At 42.2% G+C, this 17,639-nt stretch overlaps 1 protein-coding gene across 4 annotated transcripts; it reads right to left on the bottom strand.

Annotated features, from left to right (window-relative positions):
• Positions 1 to 682: 682 nt before the first annotated feature.
• On the bottom strand, positions 683 to 17,403 carry ZNF365 (zinc finger protein 365). Of its 4 annotated transcripts, none has more exons than XM_058841982.1 (5): positions 16,395 to 17,403; positions 7,759 to 7,939; positions 5,727 to 5,764; positions 2,890 to 3,091; positions 683 to 1,102 (listed from the first exon to the last, which is right to left on the bottom strand). In XM_058841982.1, the coding sequence occupies exons 1-5, from the start codon at positions 17,117 to 17,119 to the stop codon at positions 1,031 to 1,033; spliced, it is 1,218 nt and encodes a 405-aa protein (XP_058697965.1). In that variant the 5' UTR covers positions 17,120 to 17,403; the 3' UTR covers positions 683 to 1,030. The 4 variants fall into 4 exon arrangements, 3 of the variants coding, with proteins under 3 accessions (XP_058697965.1, XP_058697966.1, XP_058697967.1); XR_009277899.1 differs by lacking the exon at positions 683 to 1,102 and adding an exon at positions 6,975 to 7,087 and having other exon boundaries at positions 3,005 to 3,091; XM_058841983.1 differs by having other exon boundaries at positions 683 to 3,091.
• Positions 17,404 to 17,639: the final 236 nt, after the last annotated feature.

Consider the following 17,639-nt stretch of genomic DNA (forward strand, 5'->3'; position numbering starts at 1 on the left):
CAACCTATCAAGGTGCCTTCAAAGTATCTCAAAGGGCGAAACATGATAACTCTGCTTCAAATTCATTTTCAAAGGTGAGTGGTCAACTTGGTCAGAACACTTTCAGATTTAAAAAATATTTTACAATTGTCATCTCCTCAGTTCAGAAGTCCCCACTAGCTCAAGCTGGTTACACTCAGCCTGGTGCAGGTATCTACTCTTCCCAAATATTGTGTCTGTTAATAAGACAGGAACCTGGATCCCCCATGGGAAAACATCTCTTTCCAAGTCTAACCAGGGAGATACCTGATGAAATGATGGCTCTGCAACTGGCACTGTGTGGAGAAGACACCCTCACTGACATTCCCTGGGAGCCCCTCTGCCCTTAATTTCCTCTGCCTGACCCTTCCCTCTATCCCTCTCCCTCAGCTTTGGGCAGGTTATCTGACCCTGTGGGTCACCTCAAAAATGATTTTCAAGCACCAGTACAGTAAGAGAGCAGCATGTAACGTGAGCTATGCAGGGAAGATGGAACAGATGTCTGCAGGTTAATTGCTGGGAAGGGTCACAACCTGACTTCAATGCCATGCTTTATCTGAGGAACAAAACAAAGCCCAAGCTGCTGCTGCTTGGCTTTTTCTGTGCTGTTTCAGAGGGTTTTGTAAGAAACGATGTATTTCACAGAGTTAAATGACAAAGTAACTGAGAAATATATATTTATTATTAGAATGTTTATATTCTAAAAGCTTTTACCTGCAATTACAGTACAATCCAATTTCTTTCTGATTACTAAACTGGCATTTGTTTAGCAATTAAGGGTAAATTAAGCTTTGAAAAGTTTAAAAACATGCAACTTCTCTTACTCTTTTCCTCTTCCTCCCCCCAAAAGGACAACTTACAGTCAAGATGTTGGCATGATAAATGATAAAATAAACATCTCATTTGTGAACTAGTAGTTGCTAGAACTTTGGTGACTAACAGAATAGATAAGCATTTAAAAATAAAAATATTCTTTCAGTGTCAAGTGGCTAAAGAAACAAATTAATATATTTTATTTTACTATCTTTCTAATGTTCACCTTTATTATCTTCAGAAAAGATCCTTTTTTCAGTTTTATGGAAGGCTGTGGGAAGAAATAGAAAAAACTCAAGAATGCTTCAATTTTAGCTTGCCTATAAAGGTTGTAACACACAATCTGACCCAAGCCCATGCAACACGATGAACAACTCCTTTTCACCACACACAATGCCTAGCATAAGGCCAAGTGTGGCCTTGTGACAGTTAAATAAATATTGAAATATCATTACAACCTAAATACCTGAATTGGTTTTACACTGTGACTTGCTACTGAAACACTGTATCTGATTGTTCCATACACACTATTTAAAATAAAAGTGAGGAATAATACTCTTTCTTCTCTCTGCTACTTTCTGGGAGCTCTGTACACTGACAAATGTTCTCTATCTCTAGTTACCTGATCCTAGCTGACTGATTGGTCATCTTCTGCTTTAAAAATATTGCAACTTGGGTGCTAATTGCAGCAGTAATCATAGTGATACATTGTCTTTTAATACTCAGTTCTGCTTACAGACATAATTATAAAAAATGAAGAACATTTTTCACAAATCCTTGTACACATACTGTAAAAATCGTCTTCCACATAAACAATTTACATCTGTTATGAGCGTTTCAAAAATAAATCACATAGACCTGTCTCACCTATCTTTTCTATTTCTTGAGAAAACAAATCTCATCAGTAACATCATCAGGATGTTTGTATCTGTAAACATGACATGAGGATTCATGTTACCAAAAAACTGTACACTTAAAAAATCATCTTGATAAATAAATTCTCTGATAAATAAGGATCCTTTTAATTGGCACAAACCAGTGTAAACACATACATTCCTGCTCTGCAGTCATCTCTAACTGCCTTGCACTTGGCTTCAAAGTCAGTTAATCTCTCAGCCCTGTAAAGAATTTTCAGAGATAAAAATGTGAAGGATTTGGGTTATAATCATGGTTATTTGGGCCTCAAATGCCTGAGACCAAGCAAAGACATTGAACACAATGCCATGCAGTAACACACTGCTTTAGCCTGTCACTTGCTGTACCACAGCAGATAACTTGCTGCTGGCGCTTAGCACTGACATTCCTCCTCTGGCCCAATTTGGCTTGTGCTTGTCAGGGCAGCTTTTGGTCTCCTTGCTAAGGGACACCTCAAAGGAGCCCAAACTTATACCAATAGACAATGTGGCTGCTGGCAGAATCAAGTAGTTTAATGCATTTAATAAAAGATGGAAGTGTGCTTATAGCCAAAAACTCAGGGTAGCAATCTACTGCTGTAAACAGCCTTCAACGACTCCTACAACTTTGAGTTGGTCTTTTGCATCTAAGTAGGTCTTTTATACACTGATCTTACACCTACCTATGCTGAAAGATTGAATATTTAGGTGCCAATTAAATGGATTCCTCTGAACTTCAGGAATAACACAGATGGAAAATAAATTACCAGGCCACATGTTGCCACTAAAACAATTAAACACACAGCCACAGTACTGCCCAGCAAGATAACTGCAGTCATTTGAAGTAAGCTCTATAAGTGACTAAATAAAATAATAAATACATAAAGAAATAGAAAAACCTCCGTATCAACTGAATAAAATGTCACTTATTTTATAGTGCCCAAAGAGGGAATGGTGTAACTAAATAATATAAAACTTCCATGTGTATATATTTCTGTATATTATATCTGATATGTTTTGGCATGGCCAGGTGGATAGGAAAAAGCAGGATGACTGACTTCATTCAATATTTGCTGTGTTGAAGACAAGTTCCTATGTTGCTGTATATTGCTCACCGTTCCTATAGCGGTTTGGCCTTTTTACCCATTTTTGATTTTGCACTCACTTTCCTGGCACAGCAGACTGATTCACCCTTCTTTTGTGCTCTCCATATTTCTCTTGGGCAATCAACAGATTCATAGAAGCATTTCACTGGCTGCAAGCTGGCTTTTTCGTCCTTTGTTTTTTTCAACAAGATCCTTCCTTTTTGAAAGGAATGCGGCTTTGCATCAGGGATATTATATGAAGCATGTTGACTTCCTCGGCTCCTGAAATTAATAATAATTCATTATTAATAACTATTAATTAGAAATATTATTAATTAATATAATAATTATAACAATAATTATAATTATAACTATTAATAGTTATTATTAATAACTATTATTCAGTCTTGCAAACTGATAGGTCCCCAAAATATCCCAAACCCTTCCATTTTTGAAGACATACTCTTGTTTTACAGAATGAGGCTGCATGTTAAAAGCAGAGTTTTTAACTCTGTTGAGATGAATTACATTTCTCAGTATTCAAAAGCATTCCTCAGTAAAATAACCCCTACACGTGTTACTGGTGCACTCTTCATGTGTGTTCATCTACACTTTTATTTTGATCAGCATTCTGCTGATTTTGGAGTGCTGAGACCTTACTGAGGTCTATACTTCATGATCTGCAGGGATTTTAAAGATGCACATGTTCACATCAATGTTCTGCAAAGAATGAACACCCCTTGGTCTTCGGAAGACCACATAGCACCAGTAAGCGTAGAAAGTAGATGGAGGAACTGTAGAGATTTTGTGGAATCTCTGTAGTGCTGCCCTGGACTGCACCCTGGGAGCTGCTGCTACAAATGGCCAATAGCTCAGGAAACTCCATGCTCTGCCTTTGTTCTGACCACCCATCCAGGGAAACTTTAGCTCCCTTTTAGGCTTTGATTTATATTGGAAGAAGAAAGGGGAACACAAAAACTGGTGGGAAGAAGGCCATGAAAGCTTAAAGGCCAAAGTGAGCTGGATTCTTTTTCTCTCTGTGATGGTTCAAGCCCAGCAAGATTTGCAGGAATTTGTGAGCTCAGTTGGAGTGACAGCAAAGTGCTTAGTGCTGCAAAGGCTGAACCATGCGCTCTGCTCTGAAATATTACATCTAAACTGGTTCCACAGTTTAGCTAAGATCATTATCATCCTTTTTAACACTTAATTTTTAACATTAACATCCTTTCAATCTTGAAATGTTTTACAGTAGATAGATGTAGTGTAACAGCAGAATTATGAACGTAAGGCACCAGCTCATGTCTACCCAGCTCCTGTGACTGAAGTGAAGAGCAGATGTGCTGATGTACAAGTCAACCTCTTAAGGGATCCCATAGGACTATCTTCCATAGCCTCTTATTTCTGAAAAACATGTATCTATAGTATTACTTCTTCTGGGAGTTAAATCATATTGCACCCTTGACAAGGTCAGTTTTGGAAAAAGCTGTGGTTACTCACGTGTGTACAGTGTAAAGCCTCTCCTGCTCTTTAGGAAGATGAGAAGGGTGTCATGGAAGTCTGTATTTGTTGGTAGGAGGCAGTGAGTGCCATCTCACATTGCAGGAACTAAGCCTTACCTATGTAACAGCATTACCTGGTTAGCAGCTTTGCTAAACAGATTTCACTAGGGGGAGGTTTAGGAGGATGAAATGCTGTGCAGGTCCAAGCTGGAGCTTGCAGGCACTGTGTCATCCTGGCCTAGTGCAGGCCTGGGCTCTGATCACTTGCTGGGGGTTAGGAATGACCTGTGTATATGCACAAGTGTTGGCCACTCCAGTTTACCATCAGTTCTTGGGTACTGTTTTTTACAGTCCATTACTTAGTTGTTGTTTAAAGATGCAGTATTCTGTTTTTCTCAGATGTTGTTATGGTGAAGAAGCTACATCATTTATTCCCAAAGCATACACAGGCATTATTGCAGGTGATATTAGGCAGTCCTCTGCTGCACTGAATGAAGCTACTAAAACCAGGTCAAGGTCAATACGATCTGAAGGGCTACCTAAAAGGGCTAAACTGTATTTAAATTCAATGACTTTCTGGTAGAGAAGGATGGATGTTTGTCCCCATTTCACAGTCAAAGTAAGAAAGTAATCAAGATGGAGGAAGATGCAAGTCACTGCATGTAAAATGCAAAGCTGCCAGCTCCAGATGTTGGAAAGGTTTTTTCACTCAAAGCAGCAGCTCCATAATGTATGTGACTGCAAGAGAGTCTGAACTTCTACTCACCCATATTCCTAATCTGTTGTGTTATGGAGAATGACTTGTGGTGATGCAATGGGAAAAAGTCCTAAACTGGTGTCCCCACAAGGAAAGGCTGCCCTGAAGAAGGGTGCACTGTCTGACTGTCAACTTGGCCAAGCAGCACATGATGCTCCAAACCACCTGCTGGGACTCACGACCAAGTCACAAAGACATGGGAGACCAGCCCCAATTAGTTCTGCTGCTCCCAGGACAGCTGCTTGAGTAAGCTGAGATTGTTAGTGCCCATGCTTTGTCAAGGCACTTGTTTCTTTTTATGATTGTTACTGTCAGTTAGGAAATGACAACTGTCTCTCTCCCACCTATAGAATGTTAAAGACATTTTCAACTGAAAATTGAACTGTGTTTGCCAAAAAGATTGAACTTCTGTAGCTTTGCAATAGGCTATTATAGTCAGCGGGAAGGAGTAATTTGTTTAACAGAAAATCAGCATTCTTTATTTTCTTCAGAGAATATCTGATTTTAGTGTAGTTTTAACAGAAATCTGTTTTTCCTCAATTACATGACATAAATATAGACCACATGCAGGTCCCAACCTATAAGGTAAAATGTAAAAGCAGAAATGCAAGCATGTCAGCTTAGTGTATTTAAGTTAAAAAAAAAAGGGAGATATACATACAGGCATCTGGGTTTCTTATTTAATGAAATGTCTGTAAACTGAAAAGAAAACAAAACCAGGTTATTACTATTACATTTTCAAGTAATTAATGTACAAGGATAAAATATACACAATCTTTAAAATTGTATTTCCATTCTCACATGCTGTTAAAACTAGAACATTTAAAGAAACAAAAAAAGCTGCCTCTTTTGTACAGATTTCTACTCTTCCATCTTATGAACATGTTTTAAAAATCATAATGTGTGAATTGTTAGTGGTTGGATTTTTCCCATTATTTTTATTGAAACTATAATCAAAGTAAATTGCTAAAGAAGTGTGGGCTGAACAGAGATCTTTCACATAAGATTAAACAGTATGGATACAATGAAAAGTAATTATTGTGTTCAAGATAATTAATAAAGGGCAGTGGCTGAATAAACTGTATGAAATTAACTTTTTCTCAAATCCTTTAATTTTTCAGTGATACATTTCCTTTGCACAAGTGGCCAGGAAAGTCCAGGTACAAACCCTTGGCTCTGACAGATTTACACCGGAGGGTGGAGGGTGAGGACACAAGCATTTCTCTCCCACTCCTGCAAATCCTGAGACCAACTAGGGTCAGCATAGCTTCAATGCCCAAATTTGCATGGCTTCATTTTTTACAGAAGTTTGGTTCAAAGTGTGGAAACACTGTCTAGTCCCTCTTTTGGTGGGTGTCAGAAAAGGTGTTTAATGCCAGCTAAGTTTAAATCAATTTTAATACTAAAAATTCTTTATATTGAGCTTTCATCAGAGCTTCTACACTGAGCTTTTGAATATCATGTAATGAAGTCACTGAGACAAGCAAGTCAAATTTGGCATCTGAAAATTATTATGTTCTTGTAAATGTTCCTTCTGTCCCTGGTATTGTCCACACTTTATAGATGGATTTTTACCTAGCCTGACTTTGCTTGTCATCTCTCTTAGTTGGAGTCTGGAGCCATCTCATGGTATACTTTCCTGTACCTCCTGAAGGTCAGGATGGTCAATATTTGGATGGATGACCTTAGAGGAATGCTGAAGTTACTCAGAAAGCGGGGCAGGTGCCTTAAAAATTAGAGCCCTCCCCAAGGGACACTACTAAGCCTGGCATCATGATAAATACATCCAGAGAAAGGGAGATGATTTAATATTGAGGCTCGTCTGACTGGTGCCCCGTAATCTTCTCACAGATACTGTTTGAGATGCCTGCACTGGATTTCAGCTCATCTACATTTATTCAGGTCTTACCTAAAGCTTGTTGTCTTCCAAGTAGCTCTGGGAACCTTTCCTTTCCACCACTGCATATCTGTTCAGTGCTGTGCATGATCAAATGCCTTCTTCTCACATCCCACGGTAAGCAACTACTTAGTACAGGCAGCATAGGGTATTCAATTAAATTGAAATGTTCCTTGGAAGTCTTGTGCCTAAAACTTGTCATATAAATGTAAAGCATTGTAGGAAAATACTGGGTTTAGGTATTTAAAATGAGGGCTTTTAAAGAAATAATGTATTTTAAAAAGTAACATTCTTGGATTTCTAATCCATGGGGTATAGGCCTGTGGGAATCCATTCACCATTTCTAAGAGTCCCATGATAGGTAACTACTAAAAGCAAGATGATTTGCCAGCAAGCTAATATATCACCTATAGGGATCTATGCCTTTCCTGAAGATAGGAAATTTTAGGCAACCCAAAAAGACTGCCAAGTCACATTAAAAAAAGTGTTCACGGCAAAGGAAACAGCAGCAATAGGCAAAGCTGGAAAAAATTTAAGTATCTATCAAATATTTCATTACTCTCCATTCTCCCTTTATCACCTTTGGCTACTGCTGCTCCTATGTTATCTGCTCCTTTCCCTCGTGTAAAGTGGGAGTTTAAAACACAAACAAAACACACCTAAAGAAACATTTCACAAATGCACATCAACCAGCAGTAGCAATTAGCATGAGCCACTGAGCCCACCTGTATTCAAACTCCAGTACTTTGGCTCCAGGGGGAGGGTGATAGTAAAGGGTAGGACTCGGCTGGCTTACCACATTCTCGCTGACATTGGTGTGGTTGCACAGTATCTGCTGGTTTTGGTAATATTCTAGCTGCCTTTCTGCCAGATCCACACGCTGCAACAAGTTTTCAATGAAGTGCTGGAGCCTGGCTTTCCCCCGCACTTCTTTTTCTGCTGCTTCTTCCAGGAAGTGGTTGAAAGTAACAACTTCTCTGCAAGATGGAAACATTGCAAAGAGGCCACATTTAAATAACAGCAGGTTCCTGGTCTCACCATTGTCAAAAATTACTCATGCTTCTTCAGTTTGTCATGGCGATAGCCTGTGGTGGCTAATTACTCTCCTTTACCATTATCAGATTTCAACATTTTGTGGACAATGTGAAGATCTGGAAACCTGAATGCTGAATTTAAGTTTATGGGCAGTGGGTTTAAGGTGGGGTTTTCTCACATTACTTGGTGTCTTGGAAAAATAGTCTTTAGTGGTCCACGGGGTAGAAATATCATTAAGCATCACTTCTCAAGGTATATGGAGACAGCTGTATCTGCTGGTCAGTAATCAGGACACCATTTGCACCTCTGCTATCAGAGGACTAGTTGGGTGGAAGTTGGGTTATAGATTGAAGCATGTATTACAAAAGAAGACAAATCTGAGCATGTAGGATTTCCCTGGTTAATAAATGCCTGGATAAATATTTTTTTTACTCTGCCCATAAAGAGATGTTAAATTTTGCTTTGTACAAAATGGGTGGGAGTTGAGGGAACCAGTGCTTGCCAAACAAGAAAGGGCATGATTGCTCAGTAGAAATCGCCTGAGGAAAAAGCATTTTAAGTAGAAACTATGAAACAGTTTGTGGCAGAAATAACCTTTCAAATCTTAGCTTGTTTATAACAAATCCAAAGTTCCTCTGCATTTTGCTGTTTTAACTCAGCATAGTTGTAGGTAATTGGTTTAATAGTTGTTTCAAGAGTGAGCTGATTTGTGCTATGAGTTAGGCACAAGTGGTCAGCCATGGACATTCACCTAGGATTCAGGCTGTTGCCTGCCTGCTCTATACTACAGCAGAGTTCTGTTTACATGGTTGATCTAATGGTAGGAATGAGGTAAAAGCACGTATTGTTTGGATGAAGAGCACCGATGAATATTAGTTTATATTAACTTGCCCATAAAATATGGCTTAAGAAACAGAGAGGTAACTTGTTTGTTAAGATCAGCTAATCCATTTAATTTCAAGGCTCTGAACAGTTTTAGTGATTATTATCTTGCCCAGAACAACCTTATACTAAAGAGCCACCGAGGAATGCTTAGGGAGAAGTCAATCTAAACTCATTAAGGTCAATTTTAGGGCTTTATTGTAATCACACTTTAACTTCTTTGCTTTCCTGATGGTTTTGGGTTAACATAGGAGCAATCTGAAGCCTTTGCCGCTTCATCAGGGTCCTCTTTTACAGGGCAGGGATCTCAAAAGCACAGCAACTCAGCAGGTTGGCTCCAAATCCCTCTCCTTTTGGGTAAGAAAGAGCTGTGCACAGCCTGGCTGGCTGCTGACCCTCCACTGGGGAGATGAGAGAGTGGGGAGCTGCCAGCCCGGGACACCATGAGGATGTCCCTCCCAGAGACACAGTAAGTGGCTGAGTTTTGCTGCAGCAGGAGGCCACAAACATGAGTAACTGGCATTTTTTTTAAAGGGTGATAGTTTCAAGAATGCTAACATTTGAAATTGTCTCAGCAAAGGTAATTAATAAGAATTAATTAATTGCCTATTCTATGGCACAAATATCACCAACAGATTTTCTTTTCCTATAAATATCTCAATATGCCATAAGGAGGCCAGGGAGAGGCATCAGGAGAGGAGACTCAATGTCAATAAATTCCCTAGTATCATCCTTGCTCTCTAGACTAAAGATAACTTGGCATCCTACATGCCATTATTTGTAGGAACTGTTATTAGCAGCAGTAGTAGCATATCCATAACTTCTCTCTGTTTAGCTGCCCCTGTACAGCCTATGAACCTGCCTTTAACAACTTTAATCTAAAAATTTTCCTTTGGGCTTAAATACACTATGTAAATTTCCTTTGGAATGACAGGAGTCAGAACACAACCACGCATTAGGGCTCTGTCACACACCTTGCACTGATAAGCAGCACTTCTGTTAGCTCAGCTACTTTCTTTGTTTCCACTTCATTCTCATTTCTCAGAAGAACAAGATCAAGCCCTGAGGAGTGACGGCTAATAGGTCTCTCTACTTGCTCCATCACTTCTTCCTCAGAGAGCTCATTCCATGCCACAGCTATGCCTTGGTTACCTGAAGGGAGTTCCCAGAAAAATTTTTACCCTCCTCCCACTGTGAACAATAGGGAGATGATTCAACAAACTCATGTAGCTTCCTGCAGCTATTGTTTATCTGTCTAACTGCCCTTCTTGTCTCTTGTAGTTTGCCCAGACTTTTTCTTAGCCATACTGATGACACTCTCCCTTCAATTTTATTTCTGGATAGCCGTGATGATTTTTTGCTTATGCTCTTTAGTTTACTTTAAATTTATTTCTCCAGACCTCTGCCAAGTTTTTGAGGATTATGTGACAGGATTTCTGTCTTTCACTCTCTATTCTTATGCTTGTGGAAAGATGGATGTCCACAGAGGCCTGACACTGCTCTTCATGAAGTCAGGGGGAAGCTGAAGCTGTGAATATTGTGCGGCCTACTTGGTAGAGGCATAAACCAGAGCATAGTAGCATGGGCCCACTGGGCTCTGTGTCTTGACAGCACAGCCTTGTCAGCAGCATTCACCTGAAACATGAATCATTTTGTTAAAGCCTGTCTCAGACCTGAAGTGCTGCCCTTTCTAATAAGAGGTCTCTGCTACCCTGCACTGACTGTTCTACATCTGGAGCACTTCTGTTATATTAAGAAACAGTTATGTGGAGTTATTAACTCCCCCTGAGAACTCCTCTGCTCTCATCATCATTTCTTTACTGCTCTGCTATTCTCCCCAGCAGACTCCTTCCCCCTTTCACCCACCTCTGCACCCTGGCATTTGCTTGTAAGGGTAAGCAACAGATCCTGACACTACATTTTCTGAGTGGTGTAGATGATGCGTAGTGCACCCTAGATCTCTTAAATTTCTGTAATCTCATCTGTTCATAGTTTACCAATACTAAGGTGTACTGTATGAAAAATGCTTACAGGGCTATGACCGGGCAGCAGGAAGAAAGGTGAGTTTCTTGCTTTGTCTGGGGGCGTGCTCCTGTCAGATGAAACCTTTCAGGAAGGGGGAACTGTTCTTGCTGCCCGGTGAGCAGAGAATGTATTGAGCTGCCAGCAACAAGGTGAGGCAAGTGACAGGGAAAGACAAGGAGGATGCAACCTGGGAGGTATCCAAGAGGAGCAGGAGGTGCCTGTACTGCTGGAGTGTCAGAAAGCTCTTCCCAAAGCCAGAGGAGTCATGGGGAAGTTTATTGCAGTACAGCAGGCACCTCAGAGGTGTTCAGCTGAAAAAACAAGTGCAGGGTGAAGAACTCACTGTAAGTAAGAAAGAGTTGCTGCCAAAACTTTTATTTTAATCTGACTTTGCCAAGGAATTAACTTGTTACAGTTAACTAGACTTAAGTAGTTTGGCATTTTGCATCCTAACTTCAGCCTAGCCCTAAAACTTCTTTATGGAGGCTGAGATGTGGTAAATAAAGTTATAAATCATAGGCTGACTAGGTGACATTTATTCTTCTGCCTTTACCACTAGATTATTCAGCGTTCCTTTAGGAAGAGCAAGCTGCAGTTCTTGTTTACTGGAACAGTTGCCAGCACAGAGATCCTGGGATATGCTTAGTATTTATATGACTTTCAGTAGCTAAGCATGTGATACACTGAGTAGATGCAGAGGGTGGGACAGCTCCAGCTCCTTGCACCTGACAAGAAGGGCTAATGAGTTCTCACATTGCAATCAAGCCCTCCCACGGATGCATGGCACTGGCACCAGGACTGTGCACGGCAACATTAACACCTGCAGCTGTTCTGTAGGTGGAGATAAGCATGAGGCTCCATGCAGATTCTGCACCCCATACCAAATCATTTTAGAGAATTACATTTAGCATAACTGCCTAAAAAAATAGAAAACCAAACACATTATTTTACCTGAAGGTGGAAAAATTCCTATCACAACAAGTAGTAAAGTGATTTACTTGTCAAAATATTTAATATGTAAATTCATTAAGTATTAACACCAGTGACCTTATCCATAACCCAACTGGTGTTTTTGCCTGAAGACTGCTGTTATTCATTAGGTTATGGTTTCACATTATCACACCACTAAAAGCACATTTAAGACATTCACACCTCCTCCCTCAGAAAATTATTGCAGCCATTCAGTGGGCTGAGTTCTAGATTTGAGCCCTGAATTTACTGGGGTGACTCTGAAGATTTTAAGCTTTATTTCACAGAGCCATTCTGTGGGATAGTCATGCTAAGCTTAAACCCTTACAGCTGCATGGGGGGGAGTAATCTCTTGAGTAGGAAGATGAAAGAAAACAGGACAGAGGGAGCAGGATTACCTAAAACTGAGGGTGGAAGAACAAAGTGTAATTGTAGTTGTACTCTGTTTAAAGCAAATCAAAACTGTTTTGATGTACAATTGAAATCCCGATTTTAAGGAAAGCTGTTTTAAAGCACAAATTGCACAATCTCTAAAAGCCAGCTCTTAATGCCATTGTCAAGATGTTATCTGCACAGACAATTTCATTAATTGCAAGCTTAAGGTGAAGCCACTGGCAAGAACAACTACTGCCCACAACAGCTATTCTGAAATAATCCTTGCATTCCAGACTATGTCAGAGCAGAGGCATGACCAGTCTCAAAACAAATGCATTAGACTGGTTAGAGAAATTACTGTGGGAGATATGGCAAGGTACAACATTAATGATCTTACTCTATCATTAGGAGACAAAATGAAAATGTTTAAGTTACCACTGAAGGTAGATTCCAGCCAAAGACCATTGCTTCCAATGCTTACCCTGTTCAGACTTACTGAAAATCAAACTCTAACAGATTCAATTTTCTTACATAACATCCAGAAACAATCCTCTATCAGTTAAGCTCATAGCTGATTTTTGTTTCAATGGCTTTCTTGGTATCTTATTCAACAAAGTCTTACACCCTTTGGGCATGCTTCTGTGGTATCGTTAAGATCACAGTACTCATTCTGATTCTCCTTCATCAAACATTGAATAATCCCTTCCAGGGCACATTTTCTAATTAAATAATTCCTTTGCTCAGCAGCTCTGTTCTTAGAGTAATACTATTTCAACTACATATTAGTACAGTCAGTGTTGTACCTCCAGCAGTCCTACCCCTCAACACACCCAGAAGGGCCTCACACCAGTATCACAGCACACACCTGCATGTGTGAACACACAGAACACAACACATTGGCACTGCCATTTTTGTAAGGGAACTAAGAGAAAATTTAACGAAAAAGGTATCTTCATTGCTGTCTTTGTTGGACTGCCTTATTTAAAACAAACAAAAAATAATTAACTGACAAGTCTAAAGTAATAACCCTACTGATCCTATAAGCCCTTGAAATGGGCAGCCTTGTTCTTGCTGATGGTCTAAACCAACACTCAGATGTTTCAGGGAAGGTGTTTTCTTTTTTCTGCTGCTTAGAGGAAAATATTTGCGGCTACACTAGCTCAACACCAATGCTAATTTTAGGAAAAGTTATCTATATTCACAAGATTGCTTATGAAAAAAAAAATCCAAAGAAACCGATGAAAGCATTTATTTCTGAAGGTCAGCAAGTATCAAAGCAGTCCCTAAGGGATGCCTTTGACTTTCCACAATCTGCAGTGAGAACTGCTTCTGCAATTTCCATTAAGGGAGCCTTGTTTGGCTTTCTAATCATCTGGACTTCTTCCAGAATCTTGAGATCCTCCGTTTTTGAAGGACAATGTCTTCTTAGTACACCAAGTAAGTTCTGAACACACAAAGCATTTAATATATAGACAGGTCTCAGAGTTTACCCACAGCCCATGAGAAAGCCAGACAAGTGTAACTGTTGTTACCAAAGTCATGAACACACATTTTTCTCTCATCTACTACAGCACACCACCCAGTGCTTCCCTGCTGCTGCAGCAAAGCTAACTGTCCCAGTTAGCTTTTTAGAGATTTTTAGAGATTAAAATCTGAAAAGCTGCTCTAGAACTATCAGCCCTGTTCTTACAAAGCATTTTTTTATACCTGCCTTCCTTCCCAATTTGCAAATTATACGACTTTTCAATTGGAAAGCCAAACAGTGCATTTTTCTATGGCACTATCCCTTGTTATCCTCCAAGATGGGAAATGCAGGAACCATCTAAATGAGAAAAAACCCAGCACACTTCCAGTTTTTCCCTAAGTGAATTCAACCTATTCTTACACCCTACCCTCCTCCCAGTGCCCTCAGAGAAACTTCAGAGGCAATGCTGTGGGGCTGGGCACAGACACAGGCAATAGCATACCCTGACTCCCCTCCTCCCCCCTTGGTACTCAGGGATGATCTTTTTCCGTCCTACCCACTACCACGCATTATGCACATTTACCTTTAGAAATTAACATACTACTGTGTAAGCGCTGTTCACTTATTCCTATTGCTGCTCTTGCTTCCAAGTCTTTTTGTTCAAAGTGGAACCAAAACCCTAAAGAGCAATATCCTGTACTCTGTGAAGTCTCTTTTGATTAGTGCTTCTTACTAGCCAAGTAACCTTCAGCCTTCCCTGTAATACCAACTTAAGAGCTACCTCATCATTGGTTTATGCATTCACCCTCCTTCTTTCAAGACCAGAATTCTAACAGCAATCACCTGAGCTCCTGCCTCTTTCCTGAGCCTGACAATGTCCTAGTTTGAAGGACAATGTTTTCCCACTTCTCATTCTGTATTCAGTCTTTTTGGGTCTCAAAACACCAGCCTGACAGTGCCGCTGCTAAGTAGTCTGCCAAAGAGCAATTGGCCGCTTCCTTGTTCCTTTTCCTAATACAGTTAAAAATCACAACTTAAGCTGTCTTTTTCTTTTCAAAGATCAGTGTCCTGCCATCCTCCCATATCATACTCATTCTCTCTACCTGAATGACTCAACTACCCCTTTCCTCTTTTCCCACAAGGTCTTTTCTTCTTCTATAGCACTGCAGAACTTTGGGTTTGTTCTACTGAATGGTTTCTTTCTCTCAACAGTCATGTTTTTCCATTTGGGATCATAGTCTTGGTTTTTAAAAACACATTCTGCTGTTAGTCTGGGGTAAGATTCATGCCACTTAACTTGAGATCACTGAAATTCTGCATCTAGCCTAAAACAGCTGCTTACCTGAGGTCTCTGGGTAGTCTGCAGAGGGAAGAAGGACCTTCATAGAGAAATCCCTTCCGCTCTAAGATACTGTTCTAGAATAGGATGACTCACACTGTGAAAGAGCTCAGGAAGGAAGTCTGGCTAGATGAGAATACCAAAACTACTTGAAACTATGTTATCTTCATGGCTTCCCCCCAGCATACTTTCAAATCTGCCTCAGTTACACTATTATCTTCAGCTTAAGTCTTCAATCTTCTCTTCCCAGAGGATCACCCAATACTTTAAAATAAGGGATTCTGTTGAATATCCCTTCAAGGAAGCTCTCAGCAGCTCAAGTTCCACCAACTTTACGTATCCCCTCTTCTGGAAAATCTACAGTTTGCTTCAAGATAGATGGCTCCTACTGCTGTGGATTTCTTTCTTGTCCTTAGGCTACAGGAAGGAGTAATGAAAGCCCTCCAAACTTCCAACACTGAACTCCTACACCACCTTCCTTATTTCTTGTGAGATCAGTGTCATAGCAACTACCACTTCTCATCTTCCCTTTGTAAGCTGATGAATTGCTTTAGAGACACACCATTACCAAGGCTCTTTATTTCCATTTCTCTAAAATAAGTTGTGTTGCTCTGAAAAGCCTGAAAGGTTTCAGCAAGTGCTGAATAAACTAAGTAGTTCATGTATAAATTATAAATCAGCTATCGCTACATTTTTAATGGATGCATCATGAACATATTTTCAGATGGCTTAGGTTAGTCAGAACTCTGGTATCTACTTCCCAATCCCATATAAGTGATTCCTGTTCCACAGTTCTTGTGTCCCTCTAAAACACTAGACATGAACTACATGGACATGGCCTTTTCAACACTGTCTCCAGTAAAGCTTCATTGATGCACAAGAGATTATTGCACTCCACAGGAGTGACCATGGTGAGATGGCTTAAGGGAAGAGGTGCTATTTAGTATTCTCACATACTTCATCCACTTATCCACCTGTATCTTCTTAAAAAGACGATGCATTAGAGGTGTCAGTGTAAATCAGATTACATGATGATGACAGCTTCTACTTTTCCCTACCCCCATGAAACCAGAGGCACAACACAGGCATTAGAAAGTGCAGACATTAGTCATTAGGGAGTCAAACATGAAAACCACCTGCTCAGGGAGCTGTCCACTGCCTTGCAGAGGACATAGTCACATGGGCTACAACTCTGGAAATATAGCGATCTGAAGCTGGTGAGCTCCAAGCTTCATAATCAGCAAGCAACTGAGCCATTCCCTCTCTTCTCCCCCAAAGGCTGTCACTCACGCAGGAGCTGGCCAGCCTTCCCCAAGCCATCGGCTCTCGCCTCCCCACTTACACCTCTTTCCGGTGAAGCTCCTCCTCGGACTCGCTGAGTCGCTGCTTCAAGGCTGCGATCATCTCCACCGCCACATCCACCTGCCTGCTCAGGGCCCGCTCTCGCCGCTGCACCTCCTGCTTCTTCTGGGACAACTGCACGAACGCTGCCCGCACCTCCAGCAGCTCCGCCGTCTTCTGGGACAGCTCTTTGGTAAGCTTGTCGATCCGCTTCTCGATCGTTTTGTCCACGGCCTCTACCATCCTGTTAAACTTTTCTCTGACATGTGCCTCGAAGGAGGCTTTGGAATCAGCGGCCGGGAGGCCGGGCTTGGAAGCCTTGCTGGGAGACTCAGCCGACACATAGCTGGCCAGGTAGGATCCGGGCCGTTCCGCTCCCAGCTCCCGCGGCAGCTCGCCCTTCCCGCTCCCGCAGGACGCACCGCCCAAGTTCAGGTAGGGCCCCGCGGGCTGCGCGGCAGAGCCGCCGGGGCTCTCCGGGCTGCCCTGGGCTGCGGGCTCCGGCGGAGACACCAGCTCCGTGTCCTTCAGCGGGGAGAACAGGCTACTCCTGGCCAGGAGGCTGCTCTCCTGGAAGCTGTGGCTGTACTCCAGGTGCACCCGCAGTGAGGAGAGGCTCCGGAACCTGGTGTGATCGCCGCATCGCGGGCAGCGGAAGGGGAGGCTGACGCTGCCAAGCGGCTCCGGCCAGGGGTGCCCGCCTTCATCCCGGGCTGTCTGTTGCATTCCTCGCCGGGAGGGAAGAGACCGCGTCCGCGCCCCACGGGAAACTTGGGAAACTTTCCCGGCGATACCTCAGGGGTACCGCGCCATCTCCGCCTGGCGCCCGGCGACGCGCCCACCCGGCGCGGTATTCCAACCGCACGGCCCCACCGGCTCAGCTCGCCTCGGCCACCGCCCGAGCCTTGCTGAAGCGGAGCGGAGCCGGGCCCCGGCTCGGCGCGGGCCTCGGCCGCCCGCAAGGTCGCCGCACTTACCCGACTTGTTGCTGGGGGCGGCAGCGGGGCGGCGTTTTCAGCAAAGCCGTAAATCAGCCCGCGGGGCGGGGCGGGCGGGGCGAGGATGCGGAGTGGGGAGCGGCTGGGATGCGGAGGCGTGGGGAGTTCTGCGGGCGGGCGGGCATGCATGCATGGGTGTCTGCAGCGGACGGGGGCATGATCTCGGGGCCAGAGTCGCTCCCTTCCCCGAAGCGACCTCCTCCTGACCCCCCTGCCGTGAGCACCTGGAAGGGGGCGTTCGCGGGGCT

The sequence above is a fragment of the Poecile atricapillus genome, chromosome 6 (assembly GCF_030490865.1).
Source record: "Poecile atricapillus isolate bPoeAtr1 chromosome 6, bPoeAtr1.hap1, whole genome shotgun sequence".
Classification (NCBI taxonomy): Eukaryota; Metazoa; Chordata; class Aves; order Passeriformes; family Paridae; genus Poecile; species Poecile atricapillus.